General features: G+C 62.0%; 2 protein-coding genes across 2 annotated transcripts; both read left to right on the top strand.

Moving 5' to 3' along the window:
* The first annotated feature begins 502 nt into the window (after window positions 1-502).
* Window positions 503-3,555, top strand: GLTP (glycolipid transfer protein). Its single transcript, XM_027894392.1, has 5 exons — window positions 503-703; window positions 1,391-1,452; window positions 1,717-1,850; window positions 2,465-2,615; window positions 2,769-3,555. The coding sequence occupies exons 1-5, from the start codon at window positions 601-603 to the stop codon at window positions 2,949-2,951; spliced, it is 633 nt and encodes a 210-aa protein (XP_027750193.1). The 5' UTR covers window positions 503-600; the 3' UTR covers window positions 2,952-3,555.
* A 681-nt stretch (window positions 3,556-4,236) lies between these two features.
* Window positions 4,237-12,996, top strand: TRPV4 (transient receptor potential cation channel subfamily V member 4). Its single transcript, XM_027894391.1, has 16 exons — window positions 4,237-4,299; window positions 6,659-7,102; window positions 8,025-8,194; window positions 8,390-8,542; window positions 8,789-8,929; window positions 9,021-9,319; window positions 9,766-9,945; window positions 10,030-10,188; window positions 10,292-10,384; window positions 10,560-10,633; window positions 10,718-10,883; window positions 11,055-11,121; window positions 11,351-11,664; window positions 11,804-11,931; window positions 12,139-12,260; window positions 12,463-12,996. Exons 2-16 carry the CDS (start codon window positions 6,726-6,728, stop codon window positions 12,603-12,605), a joined length of 2,586 nt encoding a protein of 861 aa, XP_027750192.1. The 5' UTR covers window positions 4,237-4,299; window positions 6,659-6,725; the 3' UTR covers window positions 12,606-12,996.
* The last annotated feature ends 2,972 nt before the right edge of the window (window positions 12,997-15,968 follow it).

The following is a 15,968-nucleotide window of genomic DNA, read 5'->3' as shown; positions in this document are numbered from 1 at the left end:
CTACCTGAAGGGAGGTTATAGCCAGGTGGGGGTTGGTCTCTTCTCCCAGGCAACCAACAATAGGACAAGGGGACATGGGCTCAAGCTCTGCCAGGGGAGGTTTAGGTTAGATGTTAGGAAGAAATTCTTTACAGAGAGGGTAATCAAGCATTGGAACGGCCTACCCAGAGAGGTGGTGGATTCACCATCCCTGGAGGTTTTTAAGCAGAGATTGGATGTGGCCCTTAGTGCCATGCTATAGTAATTGGAGTTGGACCAGGGGTTGGACTTGATGATCTTGGAGGTCTTTTCCAACCCAATCCATTCTATGATTCTATGATTCTATGATTCAGGGCAGAGCGGGGTCGCGCGTTCCGCCTCTCCCCTCAGCTGAGGGGGCTCTGGGGGCGTGGCCTCCTCGTCCCGCAGCAAGTCCCGCCCCCCTCCGCTCCAGCCAATGGCCGCGCACCGCCCTTATGGGCGGTGCGCGGCCATTGGCCGGAGAGGAGAGGGGCGGAGCGTAGCGTGGGCGCGCTGCCGGGTCGGCCCCCGCTGCCCTCAGAGCCCCCTCAGCCGGGGAGCGGTGAGGGGGAAGCTGGGCGGAGGGATATATCGCCAGTCATGGCGCTGCTGCTGGAACATGAGTTCAAGCCGCTGCCGGCTGACAAGCAGATCGAGACCTTGCCCTTCCTGGAGGCCGTGGCGCACCTGCCGCCGTTCTTCGGTGAGACCGGGTTGGGAGGTACGGGCTGGGATAGGCCTACTGCGAGCTCGGCTGCTCCGCGGTGCCCCCCTCCATAATCTTGGGTCGTGACCCCTCTGCCTGGTTCACAGCCCCCCCCCGAGGGGCTTACCCCGGGCTTGGCTGCTCTGCCTGGGACGGGGTTGCATCACGGTCCCGTCAAACCCGCCGAGCAGCGCCTTTGGGGCGCGTCCTGGAACACCCCATCCAGAGGCACTGCCCGGGGCAGGGGCTCTCCCATGCTAGCCATGGATCCCACCCGTGCAGGGACATGGGTGGGTGTCGGCGTGGCCACCCTCGTGTCCCGGCGTGCCCGCTGCCCTCCACAATGTCACCTATTGTGTGGCGGCTCCGTGGCAGCCCCGGAAGGGCAGGACATGGGGCTGCCGGGCTGGGGACGGGCCGTGTCCGGAGCCTGTCAGGCTGTTCCAGGACGTTCTGCCAGGGCTGTGTCCTGGAGCCGAGATGGGGGTTGGAGGTCGCTGCTGAGGCCGCAGTGGGTGGCAGGGCTGTCCAAAGGGCCAGTAACCCAAAGATGACGTCCCAGCCCCGCTGGCTTTGTGTCTCAGCACCCAGGCTGTTCTTAAGGTAAAACCTGTTGGTTAAGGGGACTTCGTGTGTCTCCTTGTGTCACCAACGTCTAAGCGTCTTCCCTCCACCTTTCCACAGATTGCCTGGGGACTCCCATCGTCTACTCGCCTGTCAAAGCAGACCTGACCGGAAATATCAAGGTAGGAAGGGGCTCAGGAGGGCTCCAGAGCGGGGGGGGGTCACCCCTGGGCAGGGATGCTGTGGGATTGGAGAGACAGAACCTGGAGGTGTTTCAAAGGGCTCTTCTTCCCACGGGGACTTCCAGGCTGAGCAGTGGCTCATTCAGTGTCATGTTTATTCCCGGGGCTCCTGCCCAGAGCCCCGTGAGCAGCCGCCGTGTTTCCCCACTCTGGTGCTGCCCTGCCCAGCAGCTCCCGGGAGCCAACCCCCTTCTCTGCCCTCAGAAAATCCGGGCCGTTTACGACTCCAACCCTGCCAAGTTCAAAACGCTGCAGAACATCCTGGAGGTGGAGAAGGAGCTGCACGGCTCAGCCTGGCCCAAGACGGGCGCGACGCTGGCGCTGATGTGGTTGAAAAGGTGACTCACGGTGTTGGGAGCTGCTCCCGGCCCTGTCCCAGCACGTGGGGAGCCTGTGAACATCAACTGGAGGCTGCGTAGGCCGGACTGCTCCCTTGGGCTGGGTCTGGCCATTTTGGGGAGCACAGCTGTTGGGAACTGCCTTCTCAAAGCTCCCCTGGGAATGCATGTGAAAACTCAGCCTCAGAGTATGAGGTCTCGGATTGTCCGGACAGGTCAGGACCCTGTGGTGCCAGAGGGCCCCAATGGGGCTGAACCTGGCCCTGCCCAGCTCAGCCCTTGGGCCCAGCCTCACCTTGGGATTCTATCCTGCCCTGCTCCCCATATCTCCCCCAGGGGCTCCCTCCTGCTCCAGTCCCCATGTCCTACCCCTCAGGGCTCCATCCTACACAGATCCCCACGTGCTTCCTCAGAGACCATCCTGTCCCTGTCCTTCCTAGAGGGCTCAGTCCTGCCCTTCTCTCTCCCCTGGATGCACCCACAGGGAAGGCACCAGCCCTGCAAGGGGAATGCACTGCTGAGACTGGGATTTTTGGGATGCTTGGACACACAGGGCTGGAAGCTGGGAAGCAGCACTCCCTTTCCCCACCTCAACATCTCTGCTCTTCCCCCAGGGGCCTGAAATTCATGCTGGTGTTGCTGCAGAGCATCTCCGACGGCGAGCGGGATGAGGAGCATCCCAACCTCATCCGAGTGAACGCCATGAAGGCTTATGAGATCGCACTGAAGAAATACCATGGCTGGATGCTGCAGAAGCTCTTCACGGTGAGCGCTCCCCCTGCTCCAAGCACCCAAATACCATCCCTGAGGTTGTTCCCATGTGCTAATGAGCGTCCACAGACCCCACGGCACAACCCAGCCCATGGTCTCTGTGTCATGGGTGTGTGGGAGTCTTAACACCTTCTCCCTGTTTTATAGGGCTCAGTCTATGCTCTTCCCTACAAATCCGATCTGCTGAAGGCCTTGGAGAAAGGTAGAGAAGTGAAGGAGGAGGAAAGCATAGAAAAAATCCATCAATTTCTCACAAGGGTCACCCCAATCCTGGATGCAATTTATGAGATGTACACAAAGATGAACGCTGAGCTGAGTTACAAAGCCTAAAGCTGGCAGAGGACTGGCATGGATTAAATAAGGTGTGATGGGTGTTACCTGTGTCTTCATCACTGAGGCAGCCGGGGCAGCTCCCGGCTCTCCAATGACTTCGATTCCTGTCTGGATCTGCAGTGGATAACCTGTTTTCTAACCAAAAAATAATAATCACTAATTTTCTATTAAGAACACGGCAATAAAACAATTGTGGGTGTCACTGTAGGATTTCCCAAGAGGAAAACCAAGTGTTTCTAGTCCCAACTCCCAGATTCCTGTCTCCAGTGGGGCAGGGAATGAAGTGTGGTGATGGCAGTGTCCTGCTGATGCGACCTGGGACCTGCCTGGCACTGGGACTGCGCCCGGATCCCGCGGCACACCGACATGCCGATTGGCACCGGATTGTCCGGAATGATGCCCAGAGCAGAGGAGCCGATGACTTCCTGGATGACCCCGACTCCTGTGGTGCTGGCAGAGGGACTGGAGTGAGTCCCTCCGCCGGGATGCGGCAGCCGGGTCTGTCCCGGCGGTGTTTGCGGTGCCTTATGAGCCCCCTCGCCTTCAGCGCTGCTGATCCCCCGCACGGGGCAGGAGCAGCTCTCAATAAAAACTGACGGTACTGTGGCCTGGGAGGCTCATTTGGGGCTGTCCCCAGGGAAATTGTTTTGGGAGAGTGCTTTGAGGCTCTTCCTGGGGGAAGCTGTTTTGCACAGGGTGTTTTGGGGCTGTTCTGGAGGGAGCTGTTTTGGTGCAAGGGTTTTGTGTGGGACTGTGCCTAGGAAGGGCTGTTTGTGGGAGAGTTTGGGGCACTGTTTCAGGGAGGGCTGTTTTGGGGACGGTGCTTTGGGGCTGTTTCAGGGGATTGTTCCTGAAGGGGCTGTTTTAGGGAAAGGTGTTTGAGGAGGGTGTTTGGGGGGGGCTGTTCCTAGGGGGTCTGTTTTGGAAGGGTGTTTTGGGGCTGTTCTGGGCAAGCTGTGTCAGCGAGAGTGTTTTGGGGAGGATGTTTTGGGGCTGTTCTTGGGGGAGCTGTTTTGGGGAGGATGTTTTGGAGCTGTTCCTTGTGGGGGGTTGTTTCAGGGAGTTTGTTCCAGGGGAATTTATTTCAGGGAGGGTGTTTTGGGGGGCTGTTCCTGGGGGCTGGTTTGTAGCGGGTGTTCCCGGGGGACCGTTCCGGGCTCCCCCGGGGGGCGAGCCGGTGCCGGGTGCCGCAGGGGCGGGCGGGGGCCGATCCCGCGGGCGGGTCCCGGTGCCGCCCCCGCCGCTGGAGCCGGGGCCGGGCCGGGGAGGGGCCGCTCTCCGGGACCGGCCCCGCGGAGACTCGGCGGCGCCAGAGCCGACGGGACCCTCCGCGGGACCCTTCGCGGTACGGACCGGGGGGAGTGGGCAGAGGGGGGGCATGGCCAGGGGTGGGACGGACCGGGACACGGGGACCGGGGCAAGAGGAAGCCCCCCGGGGAGGGGTGGGGGGCACACAGGGCAGGATGCAGCCCCTGGGGGAGCACACGGAGACTGGGACAGGATGGAGCCGCCAGGTGAGGCCGGGGCCGTGGGCTGAGCAGGGTAGGGCCTCCTGGTCCCGTGGGGTCCTGACGTGTCCGGACAGTTTGGGGGCTCACGCTCTGAGGGTGGGGTGCCGCGTGCGTTCCCAGGGGGAGCTTTGAGGAGGGGGTTCCCACCGGCTCCGAACCCCCAGTGCTGCCCACACCAAGGTCCCGGTTCTCGCCCAGGTGAGCACGGCCCCAGTGGTGTGTGTATGACTTTATGAAGTGTCTGCATCACTCCAGATAAGCGTTGCCAGCATGACCCTCCTGTGATTTCAGTGATTCACTCCCACCAGAGACCTTCCGGTTTCAGTTTGAGGGACACTTTTATGTCATGGGACACCATCCCTGCCGCCCGCCCAGGGCATGTCCCTGCACATCCCGGTGTCGGTGACAGTGTCCGTGCCCCCGTGGTGGGCTGGAGTGGGGACTCACTGGGGGTACTGGTCTGGCTGGGAGGTACCGTGATGGGAAGCTGGGGAGAGGTGGGAGCACAGGTGGGGTTTGTGTTGGATGCAAGAGCTGCACACTGACTCAGTTATTCCATGAGGTGAGGAAGTCTGAGAACTCCAAACCCAAATAACTAACGGGCCAAATCAAACCCCTCTGACAGCACCTTTCCTGGCAGCGGCCGTGCCCGGGGAAGTGCCTGGGCTGGCAGTGCCCGCCCCGAGCCGTTCTTTTCCCACACAACCTTCCAGCCACGGCCGGTGACAGCAGGTGTGTGACAGTCCGGCCGTGTGCGGGTTTCCCTAAAGCTGCGCTTTCCCGGGTCCCAGCGCAGCTCGGAGGGCTCAGGTGCTCCGTCCCCATTCCTAGACCGCAGGATCAGTTGCTTGGCAATTCCCTCTTCTCCGTTGTCCAAGGTCAAACCGGCCAGGCACGGGCCGCCCGTTTGCGTGGGGTCGGAATGTGGGACCTGCGGGCCTTGGCAGGTGCTTGTGGAATTTCTTGCAGAGTTGGGGATGGCAGGAAAGCTAGCAAAGAGGAGAAACCATGTGACTGTGGCTTACCCCGGGACCCCCCCTCCCACCCCCGAGGGCTGTACCGTCTCAGCTTGGTGTTCCCCAGGGCTGCACTGTCCCTGCTGAGTGTCCCCCAGGGCGGTGAGGAGAAGGGGCCGCTGCCTGAGCTCCTTCCCAGTCGCTGCGGGGTTTTGGGGCCGTTTTTCACCCTCATCTCCTGTGCCCACGGGAGCACCGAGGGGCTGCCAGGGCGGCTGTGCGACCCGCTGCCGAATTCGAGACCGTCCCCGGCCGCGCTGCCCTCCCGGCAGGGCCCAGCCTGCCCCTGTGGCTTGTTGCACAGAGCTGCAGCCCAGCACTAAATGACACGTTTCCCGCTGCTTTTTCTGTCCCGGGATCCGCGAGGAGGGCTGAGCTCGCCGGGGGCAGGAGCGAGCCGAGCCCTAGCGCTGCCAGAGTTTGCCGGTGGGTTTTGGTGAAAAGCGGGGCTGGGGGAGCGATGGGGTCGGTCACCTGTCCGTGAGGGCAGGGATGTGCGGGCAGGACACGATGGCACAGGGCAGAGCTTTGCTGGCCGCGCTGGTGATGCAGCTCTCCTTCAACCCCACGTCCCTCTGGGCAAACTAAACCCGTAATTTCTTCTCCCAACCGCTGCCCCGGCCCTCCCGCGGGCTGCAGCCCCCCCGTGCCGAGTCTTTCCCCTCCCAGTGCCCAGAGTCGAGTCCCACAGAGCCCCCCAGGGCGGCGGGAGCTGTGGAGCATCGCGAGCAGCCCTGGCCCCTTTCCCAGCCCTGCTGCGGTGGCAGCTCCCGCTGCCTCTAGGCGCTTCCCTGGATACTTCCCTTGACGTGGGAAGTATCCCAAGGAATGTTTTCTTTCCTTGGGCGGCAGATCGAAGTGCACAGGGTCTGCTCTGTGCCCTGTCCTGGGCTGCACCCCGGCTGACCGCAGTGGGGCCGGGCTCACCCTCGCCCAACGCGGCAGCGCCGCAGCCGGAGGGGGCCCTGCAGACGTGAGGGGTCCCTGCAACCGGGTAGGTGGGTGCCGAGCAGAGCAAGGCACAGACAGGACCAGCCGGGACGCTGAGTTACAGGGAGGCCCGCCAGCCCCAACCGCTACCAGGGTGGGTGTGGGACCTGTCCCGCCGCGGGGCTCGGTGCCCCGGGAGAGGATGGGGAGGGTCTTTTGGGGCTGACACTGGGTTTTTCGTTGCCAGGTTTCCTGCTCTCTTGAAGGAGCCGGGGGTCACAGCCACCCAGGCAGGTCACTCGGTTCGGGGGACCATGGCAGACCCCGAGGATCCCCCGCGAGTTGTTGTGGGCGATGGCGGGGAGGGCGCGGGGGAGGACGGCTCCCTCCAGAACGACTCCTTCCCGCTCTCCTCGCTGGCCAATCTGTTCGAGAGCGAGGACACCCCGACGCCCGCCGAGGCAGCGCGGGGACCCCCCGGCACCGCGGATGGAAAGCAAAACCTCCGCATGAAATTCCACGGGGCCTTTCGGAAAGGCACCCCGAAGCCCATGGAGCTGCTGGAGGCCACCATCTACGAGTCCCCCGTGGTCCCCGCGCCCAAGAAAGCTCCCATGGACTCCCTCTTCGACTACGGTACCTACCGCCACCATCCCAGCGAGAACAAGCGCTGGCGCAGGAGGGTCGCGGAGTGAGTACGGGACCCCCGGTGCGGCGGGGGGTGCTGGGGTCGGGGCACCTGGGTGGATATGGGGATGCTCAGCAACTGGGGGCGGGGACAGCCCTTCGAGCGCCACTTTGGGGTGCTTTGGGCAGGGGTGCCACGAACAGGGAGCAGCTCCCAGTGAGTCCCAGTGGCAGCGCTGGGCTGTGCCATGCCGTGATGAGGGTCTGCAGTCTTACCACTGGGGCCAGGAGCGGTGGAGGGCGCCCCCCTTCCCCCTTACCGGCGCCATGAAAGAGGCTCTGTGCGCCCGGCCGCTCCCCTGGCCGGTACGGCCGTCTGGCTCTGGCATGAAAGGGCTTTTCAGGAGGGCCTCCGCCCTGCCCGCGCCAGGAAACCGGAGCCGGGGGGGGCAGCCCGCGGCCGGACGCACAATGCCCCTCTGTGCTGGGCACCTGGGGCGGCCACCGTGGCCCCCTGCCAGTGTCCCCACCCAGGGGTGCAGCAGGCAGGGACAGCAGCGTGTCCTCCCGTGGAGGTGGGTGGAGGGGGGCCGCCGTCCGTCCTGCCCCAATTCCCGGTGCCCGGGGCTGACCGGTTGTCCCCAGTCCATCCCGCTGCTGCCAACTGCTCCGACCGGTTTAGCCCTTGGTGATGGAGTGTGACCAAACCCGCGGCCCGTCCCTGCTGGGGGGCACAGCTGGGGGCCCAAAGCGCTGCAGCACCGGTGGGAGCCGGCAAGGTGCCCACCACCTCCCGTGGGCCATGCAGGGAGCACTGGGCTGCTGTGGGTGCGGAGGCTGCCCCGGGCCTGTGGGTGACCCCAGCCAGGGGGTGTCCCCGGTGTGTCCCCAGGTGCCTGTGCCCAGAGGCTCAGGCTCAAGCTCATTGCACTGGTGGGAAGCCGAGGTAGCGGTTCCAGCTCCCAACGCTGGGGTTTCTCCTGCAGGAAGCAGGTGCCGGCAAAGGGGCCGGCTCCCAACCCACCCCCTGTCCTCAAGGTCTTCAACAGACCCATTCTCTTCGACATCGTTTCCCGGGGATCCCCGGCCGGCCTGGACGGGCTCCTCTCTTTCCTCCTCACCCACAAGAAGCGCCTCACAGACGAGGAGTTCCGAGGTGAGCTGTGCCACGCCCCTGGTGACCCCTGTATTCCTGTGGGGATGGCGATGCGCAGCCTGGACACGGGAAGCTGTGACGTGCAAGGCCTGGGAGAAGCCAGGGATTTGTCCAGGGAGTGCAGGGTGTGGGACTGGGCATGCCCGTGGCCACGGGGGCTGGTCCCGAATCCTCCTCAGCACCCTCCCATTGCAGAGCCCTCCACGGGGAAGACTTGCCTGCCCAAGGCGCTGCTCAACCTGAGCGGGGGCAAGAACGACACCATCCCCATCCTCCTCGACATCGCTGAGAAGACGGGCAACATGAGGGAGTTCATCAACTCACCCTTCAGGGATGTCTATTACCGAGGTGGGGGAACGTGGGGCCGCTGATGGCCCTGCCTGGGCGTGGGGGACATTGCGGTGTTTCGGGGAGCAGCGCAGCAGAGACCCTGGGGAGGATGGAGGATGCTGGGGAGGTTGGGGACTGGGGCAGTGGGGACCTTGGGGAGACTGGGGGGCTCCAAGGGGATTTGGGACCTGGTACCTTGGGAAGGATGGGGACCTGGGGAAAGTCATGGGGCAAGGTGGCAGCTGACAGGCACTGATGTCACAGGTCAAACTGCCCTGCACATCGCCATCGAGCGCCGCTGCAAGCACTACGTGGAGCTGCTGGTGGAGAAGGGAGCGGACGTCCATGCCCAGGCCCGTGGACGCTTCTTCCAGCCCAAGGATGAGGGTGGATACTTCTACTTCGGTGAGCAGAGAGGGAACTCAGGGGTCACTGCTGTGCCTCAGGATGCCCCCACAGCGGGGCAGGGCTGACGGGAGCCCTGATGTCCCGGCAGGTGAGCTGCCCCTCTCTCTGGCCGCCTGCACCAACCAGCCCCACATCGTGCACTACCTGACGGAGAACGGGCACAAGCAGGCGGACCTGCGGCGCCAGGACTCCCGCGGCAACACGGTGCTGCACGCCCTGGTGGCCATCGCCGACAACACCCGCGAGAACACCAAGTTCGTCACCAAGATGTACGACCTGCTCCTCGTCAAGTGCGCCAAGCTCTTCCCCGACACCAACCTGGAGGCGCTGCTCAACAATGACGGCCTGTCCCCGCTCATGATGGCAGCCAAGACTGGCAAGATCGGGGTACGGTGACCCCCCTGCGGTGGGGAGATGTCTTCCTGCCATCCCCACAGCATGGGCTGAGCCCTGTCACACTTGGGGCGTGTCCCTGCTGGCAGCACAGCTTCTTTGAAGATGCTGGTGGAAACCCCTATTGCATTCCAGCCCTTCCTTAATTAATCCCGGGCCCTCGGCACAGCCCATCCTCTCCCGTGACCTGCCCTCAACCTCTGATGGGGTGAGCAGGGACATCATTAAAAATAAAAAAGCTGCAGCATCCTGGGGAACTTCCCACTGTGGCAGTGTCTCTGCACCCCTGCATCACCTTGGGAGCCCCCCTGGGAGCACCCCAGGCCCACCATAGTGAAGGGGTGGATTGGGTGATGTGCCTGGGATGGGGTGGGAGTAAAGTGGGGTGCCCCAAGTGGGTCAGGGCCGGGTCTGTGGGCAAGCAGTCCTCCCTCTGGCAGATCTTCCAGCACATCATCCGGCGGGAGATCATGGACGAGGACGCCCGGCACCTCTCGCGGAAGTTCAAGGACTGGGCGTACGGCCCCGTCTACTCCTCCCTCTACGACCTCTCTTCGCTGGACACCTGTGGGGAGGAGGTGTCTGTGCTGGAGATCCTCGTCTACAACAGCAAGATTGAGGTGTGCAGGGGCTGGGGGGACCGGGAGGGGGCTGGGGGGAACTGGGTGACCAGATACCCTCTGACAGCACCCGCTTCCCACCAGAACCGCCACGAGATGTTGGCCGTGGAGCCCATCAATGAGCTGCTGCGTGACAAGTGGCGCAAGTTTGGGGCCGTCTCCTTCTACATCAGCGTGGTCTCCTACCTCAGTGCCATGATCATCTTCACCCTTGTTGCCTACTATCGCCCCATGGAAGGCCCTGTGAGTCCCTTGGCACTGTGGCACAGCCCCACGGGCCAGCACTGCCTGGCAGGGGGGTCTGCTGGGGATAGGGCAGCAACTCAGCTCTGCCCTCTCCCCACAGCCCCCCTACCCGTACACCACCACTGCTGACTACCTGCGCCTGGCTGGGGAGATCATCACCCTCCTCACTGGAATCCTCTTCTTCTGCACAAACGTCAGTGTGGCGAGGCAGGGGGTCCTCCTATGGGGCCACTGAGCCCTTGGGGTCTCCAAGGGTGACAGGCCTGTTGAGAGGCACCTGCTCCTACTGTAGTGGCCCCAGACACGAGGACCCTGCCACACGGGGCTCACTCCCCCTGGCCCCTCCAACCTGCCCCTCTCTCCTGCAGATCAAAGACCTGTTCATGAAGAAGTGCCCAGGTGTGAACTCCTTCTTCATAGATGGCTCCTTCCAGCTGCTCTAGTATGTAGGGAACCCCTGGGACCACCACGAGCTGCCACACCCCAGGGCTTGTGGGTGCAGGGTCTGACACCAACTCTCCTCCAGCTTCATCTACTCGGTGCTGGTGATTGTCACGGCGGGGCTGTACCTGGGTGGCATCGAGGCGTACCTGGCTGTCATGGTCTTTGCACTGGTCCTGGGCTGGATGAACGCCCTGTACTTCACCCGCGGGCTCAAGCTGACAGGGACCTACAGCATCATGATCCAGAAGGTCTGATGGGATCCGGGGTCTTCTCCTTCCTCAGCAAGGCTGCTCCTCCCATAGATGTGCTGCCCAAAGAGGGTCCTCCAGGTTTTCTGTAGGGTTCCTGTGGCCCAGCACTGCCCTGCTCCCAACCTGGCCTGCCTGGCAACACCTCACCCTGCTCTCCATCACTTGCAGATCCTCTTCAAAGACCTGTTCCGCTTCCTCCTGGTCTACTTACTCTTCATGATTGGCTATGCATCAGGTAGGGCCTGGCTGGTGAGTCCTTTCTGGGGGAAGGACAAGCACTATAACACAGCTGGGCAGGGGACTGCAGGCCCCCCACTTCATCCCACCCACCTGTGGACCCAGCCTTTGCCTCCTCCCATGGTGGGGAGGGTCTCAGCAGGCACAGAGCCACTTTGGGGCCCACGGTGGATCTCGTCCTTGCTGCTGCCCCCACAGACTCATTTTCTCTTCCCCCCCCACCCCAGCCCTGGTGTCCCTCCTCAACCCATGTCCCAGCAGCGAGTCCTGCAGTGAGAAGTCCAACTGCACAGTGCCCACCTACCCATCCTGCCGGGACAGCCAGACCTTCAGCACCTTCCTGCTTGACCTCTTCAAGCTCACCATCGGCATGGGCGACCTGGAGATGCTTGAGAGCGCCAAGTACCCCGCCGTCTTCATCATCCTCCTCGTCACCTACATCATCCTCACCTTCGTGCTCCTCCTCAACATGCTTATTGCCCTCATGGGCGAGACTGTGGGCCAAGTCTCCAAGGAGAGCAAGCACATCTGGAAGCTCCAGGTACCACCCCAGGGGCTGCTGGGCAGGGGGTCCAGGGGCTGCCTGTGCTCGAGGGGCTGCAACACCACAGCGCCCCAAGATCCACGGGTGAGGCACCTCCGTGCCTCCATCCTCAAGCAGTCTCTGGTGTCCCTGGCAGTGGGCCACCACCATCCTGGACATCGAGCGCTCCTTCCCGGTGTTCCTGCGGAAAGCCTTCCGCTCGGGAGAGATGGTCACTGTGGGGAAGGGCACGGATGGGACACCGGACCGCCGCTGGTGCTTCAGGTAAAGGCAGATGCCCTCAGGAGCTGGGGAACAGCCATGCCTCTCCCACCATGGCCAACAGTGTTTTGGGGAGCCAGCACAACGCACTCCTTTGTGGGGTCCTTTGTTCTCATCTGGAGGCAGGTGGAATTGCTGGTGGATGCCGGAGCTGCTGCTCTGGCTCCCAGGAGCTCTCCACATCCTCTCTGGATCTGACCTTCCCTCCAGGGTGGACGAGGTGAACTGGTCCCACTGGAACCAGAATCTGGGCATCATCAGCGAGGATCCGGGCAAGAATGAAACATACCAGTACTACGGCTTCTCCCACACCATGGGCCGGCTGCGGAGAGGTGAGCGCCGTGTCGTGGGCTGGGAACATCCCTTGGGATCTGTGGGGAGGTGAGCATGGTGCCATGGGCTGGGAGCATCCCTTGGGATGCTGCTTGCAGCTTCTGATGGGCCCTGGGAGCAGATTTGGGGGCTGGGAGACATGGGGCTGACCAGGGAGCAGCCACAGGCTCCTGGCTCTGCCAATCCCCACCCTCCCTGCAGATCGCTGGTCGACGGTGGTGCCGCGCGTGGTGGAGCTCAACAAGAGCTGCCAACCGGAGGAGGTGGTGGTGCCACTGGGGACCATGGGCACAGCGGAGCCGCGGGAGCGTCGGCACGGCCAGGCCCCGAGCTCCCCGCTCTAGCACAGTGGTGCTGGGAGCTCATGGACTCTGCTCGGGCCCCTGGAGCGGCTCCGGAATCGCGACTGGGCTGGATGGTGCTTGTCTGCTCCTCAGGGATTCGTGCAGCCTCTGTCCCTCCAGCAACTGCTGTCCTGCTGGCTGTCCAGCCTGGATGGGGGGTCCTGGCCCTTCCCTGGCCGTGTTGGAGGTCTCGGCTCTCACTGATGAGCTCCAGTGCCACTGCTTCCCTTCACGACGCCGGGGCCATCGGCTGTGCCGTGCCAGGAACCTTGGCTGCAGGCTGGATGTGGGAAGCATGACCCCCACTGCCCACCAAGGCCAATGGTTTTGCCACAGATTTTTGCACAGGATTTATACGACTATTTATTTAGTAATAAAGACTGACCCGCCAGTGCTGCCTCCTCCTGGCATTGACCGATTCAGGCTGGGAGATCTGCTCTGCCAGCAGGTCCTGGGGAGGGATGGAGGAGCCGGCTACGGTCTGTGCTATGCCACTCATCACACCGAGGTCAGGTGCAGTACGTGGATGCGGTGCAGGGCCTGGGTGTGCAGGTGCGGTGCTCTGGTGGGATGTGCAGGCGCAGTGCACGGATGGGATTACAGGTGCAGTGCTGGGAGGGGACGTGCAGGTGCAGCGCACGGTTGCGGTGCGGGGCCGGGGCTGTGCGGCCGCCGCTCCACTGGAGGGCACCACACACCGCGCGATGCGGGACCGGCCGCGGCGGCAACGCGGGGAGCCCGAGCTGGTCCCGACCCGCACCCGGCGGGCAGGCGGGGTGACGGGGTATCCGGGGTGGGGGAGTGGAACCGGAGACAAACCAGTGCTCCCCATCCCATCCCCACCCTATCCCAACCCCGTGTATCCTTATCCCCATCCCATCCTATCCATCGCCCCTCTGTAACTCCTTTCCTCCTTATCTTCCCATTCACGTGCAGCGGTGTGCTTTCCTTTAACAGCTGGACGTTGTGCAGCTGTGAAGGAGCGATTTAAGTGGACAACAGTGACACGGTGGCAGAGACCGTGGCCGGGGCCCTGGGGGCAGCCCAGCTCGCTCAGCAAACGCTTTAGCAGCAATGGGGACACTTCATCTTCAAATGTGATGAGTCGCCGTCAGCGTTAACGGCACCGTCTCTGTTTAAATGTGATTTACATACATCTCTCATATTGTGGTTTAAGTATTTCCCCAGGGTGAGGGATGAATATGTTTCATTATCACTCCTTGGGAGAGGCGGAGGTGGCAGCTCCCGCTGCATAATCGCATGAGGAGCTGAGCTGCTCCCCTTCCAGGCCAGTTCTTGGGTGAAAACGATACACTTGACTTTCACCCGGCTAAGTGGCCACAGGTCCAGTGGCCAGTCCTGGCTAGGCCATGTGAGGTGGCTGGAGGAGTCCTGGAAGAGAACTCAGCCACCTGACGTGCTGGAGATGGGCTCACCACTGCAGCTGCCCTGGGCTGCAGCACCAGACATGAGATTTTCCGGTAAAATTAGATATAAACCAATTTTTTCCCCTCCTGTGCAAATCCTGATGTCACAAAGCTGAGGGGCCACATGTGAGTGTGCTTTAAAAGGATTTGGGAAGGGTGGCTGTCACTGTGCCCCAGCACCCTGCACCATCACCCTGCAGTGGCGCGGTGGGGACGGGGACACTGTGGCCATGACAGTGACATCCCAGCACAGGACACCTCTGCTGCTTTCAGGGCTGCAGAGCTCGAGTTTGGCCCTTTAAACCCCCGCCCCACCAAGCCCTGAGCTCTTGCACCCTCAACTGGAGTGGTTGGGGGCACCCCGGGGGCCGGCAAACAGGGGGTTCTGGGTCTTGGCCCCCTCCCACCCCTTCCCTCCCTACCCTGCCAGAGATGACAAACCCAACAAAGGGAAGAGAAAAGCACTTGTCATCCAGAATGCGGAGCGCGGAAGCAAATTTATTTTTAGATAAATCTAAAGCTTAATTTGTGAAGCTAATATCAATCAAAATGAGAGATGGGGTTTTTTAAGTCCTTTTGCAACCGTGCAATTTATACTGCTTGTCTCTCCTCCTTGCTCCCAAACAGCAAAGGCAGCCGCTAAGTTTAATATCAGCCTCATGCACACCTGCCTTAGAAATTTTTAGTATTATTGCAATTATTATTATTATTTGAATAGGAAGGTATTTGCAGACCAGAAAGAGCATCATTTACCTCGGCATGTTCCCACAGCGCTCATGGGGAGCTGGGCCCCACAGGGATGGGAGGGTGATGGGTTGTGGTGGCTTTGCCCTGGGTGCTGGGGTGCACCTCGGTGGTCTTTGCTACATCTCCCAGGAGTGCCTGTCACATTTTAAGTCCCCACGTGCCCACCTGTGCCCGCCAGGGCCGGCACTGCAGCAGTCCTGGCTGGAGGCAGGAACCACCAAGAAGGGACCCATTTATTCTGCATTCCACAGTTGAAGTCTCCCCGTGCACAGCGAAATCCTCCTCCAGAGGAGCGATCGGAGGGGAGAATTAACCTGCTAAATAATACAAACCCCGCGCACCTCCTAATGAAATGTAATGACTTGGAGACCTGCAAGATGGATCGCGCCGTCGCTCGCAGCCGCTCGCCCTGATTTATGGCGAGCTGGGAAATCTGATGGAGGCAGCGCTAATGAATCCCCCTCCCACGGGCACTGCTGGTGGAGCAAAGTTTCTCCCGGAGCCCCCAGTGCAGCTCTGCGTACCACGGCCTCGGGAGGGTCCCCCCTTGGGCGCTGGGGGACCCCCAGGGAGGGGCTGCCCAGCACAGAGGGACCCGCCAGCCCCACCGCGCTCCAGCCTCACATTCCTTTGATGTGGCATCTCTTTAATGACAAGGATCTGAGCGAAGATCTTCCTCCAGACGGACTAATTTTAACACGCAGGCAGGCAGTGGCACCCCCCATCAGTAACATTAACCTCTGTGAAAATTTCCTTTTGTCCCAATTTCTCTTTGTTCCCTGGATCGGCTGTCAGCCGCTCGCAGCCGGTGACGGAGCGGTCCCCTCCTGCCACGCCATAAATATCAGCGCCGCCGTTACGGCGGGTGAGCAAACAAGACAAATGGAGCCGCCGTCCCCGGCTGCAACCACAGCCACGGGGTAGCTCCGAGTGCGTGGCTGTGTCCCCATCCCTGTCCTTGTCCCCATGCCATCCCATCCCTATTCCTCTCTCATCCCCATCCCCACCCTGTCCTCATCCATCCCCATCCTCATCCCCTTCCCCATTCCCATCCCATCCCTGTCCTTATCTCTGTCCCCACCTCATCCTCATCCCTGTCCCATCCCCATCCCTACCCCTATCTCATACTCATCGCATGCCATCCCTGCCCGTGTTCCATTCCCATCCCCTCTCCATCCATCCCCATATC

Source organism: Empidonax traillii, unplaced genomic scaffold (genome assembly GCF_003031625.1).
Source record: "Empidonax traillii isolate 1590-97213 ecotype Southwest subspecies unplaced genomic scaffold, ASM303162v1 scaffold426:size1138770, whole genome shotgun sequence".
In the NCBI taxonomy this organism is placed as follows: Eukaryota; Metazoa; Chordata; class Aves; order Passeriformes; family Tyrannidae; genus Empidonax; species Empidonax traillii.
This window is presented reverse-complemented; position numbering and strand designations above follow the sequence as displayed.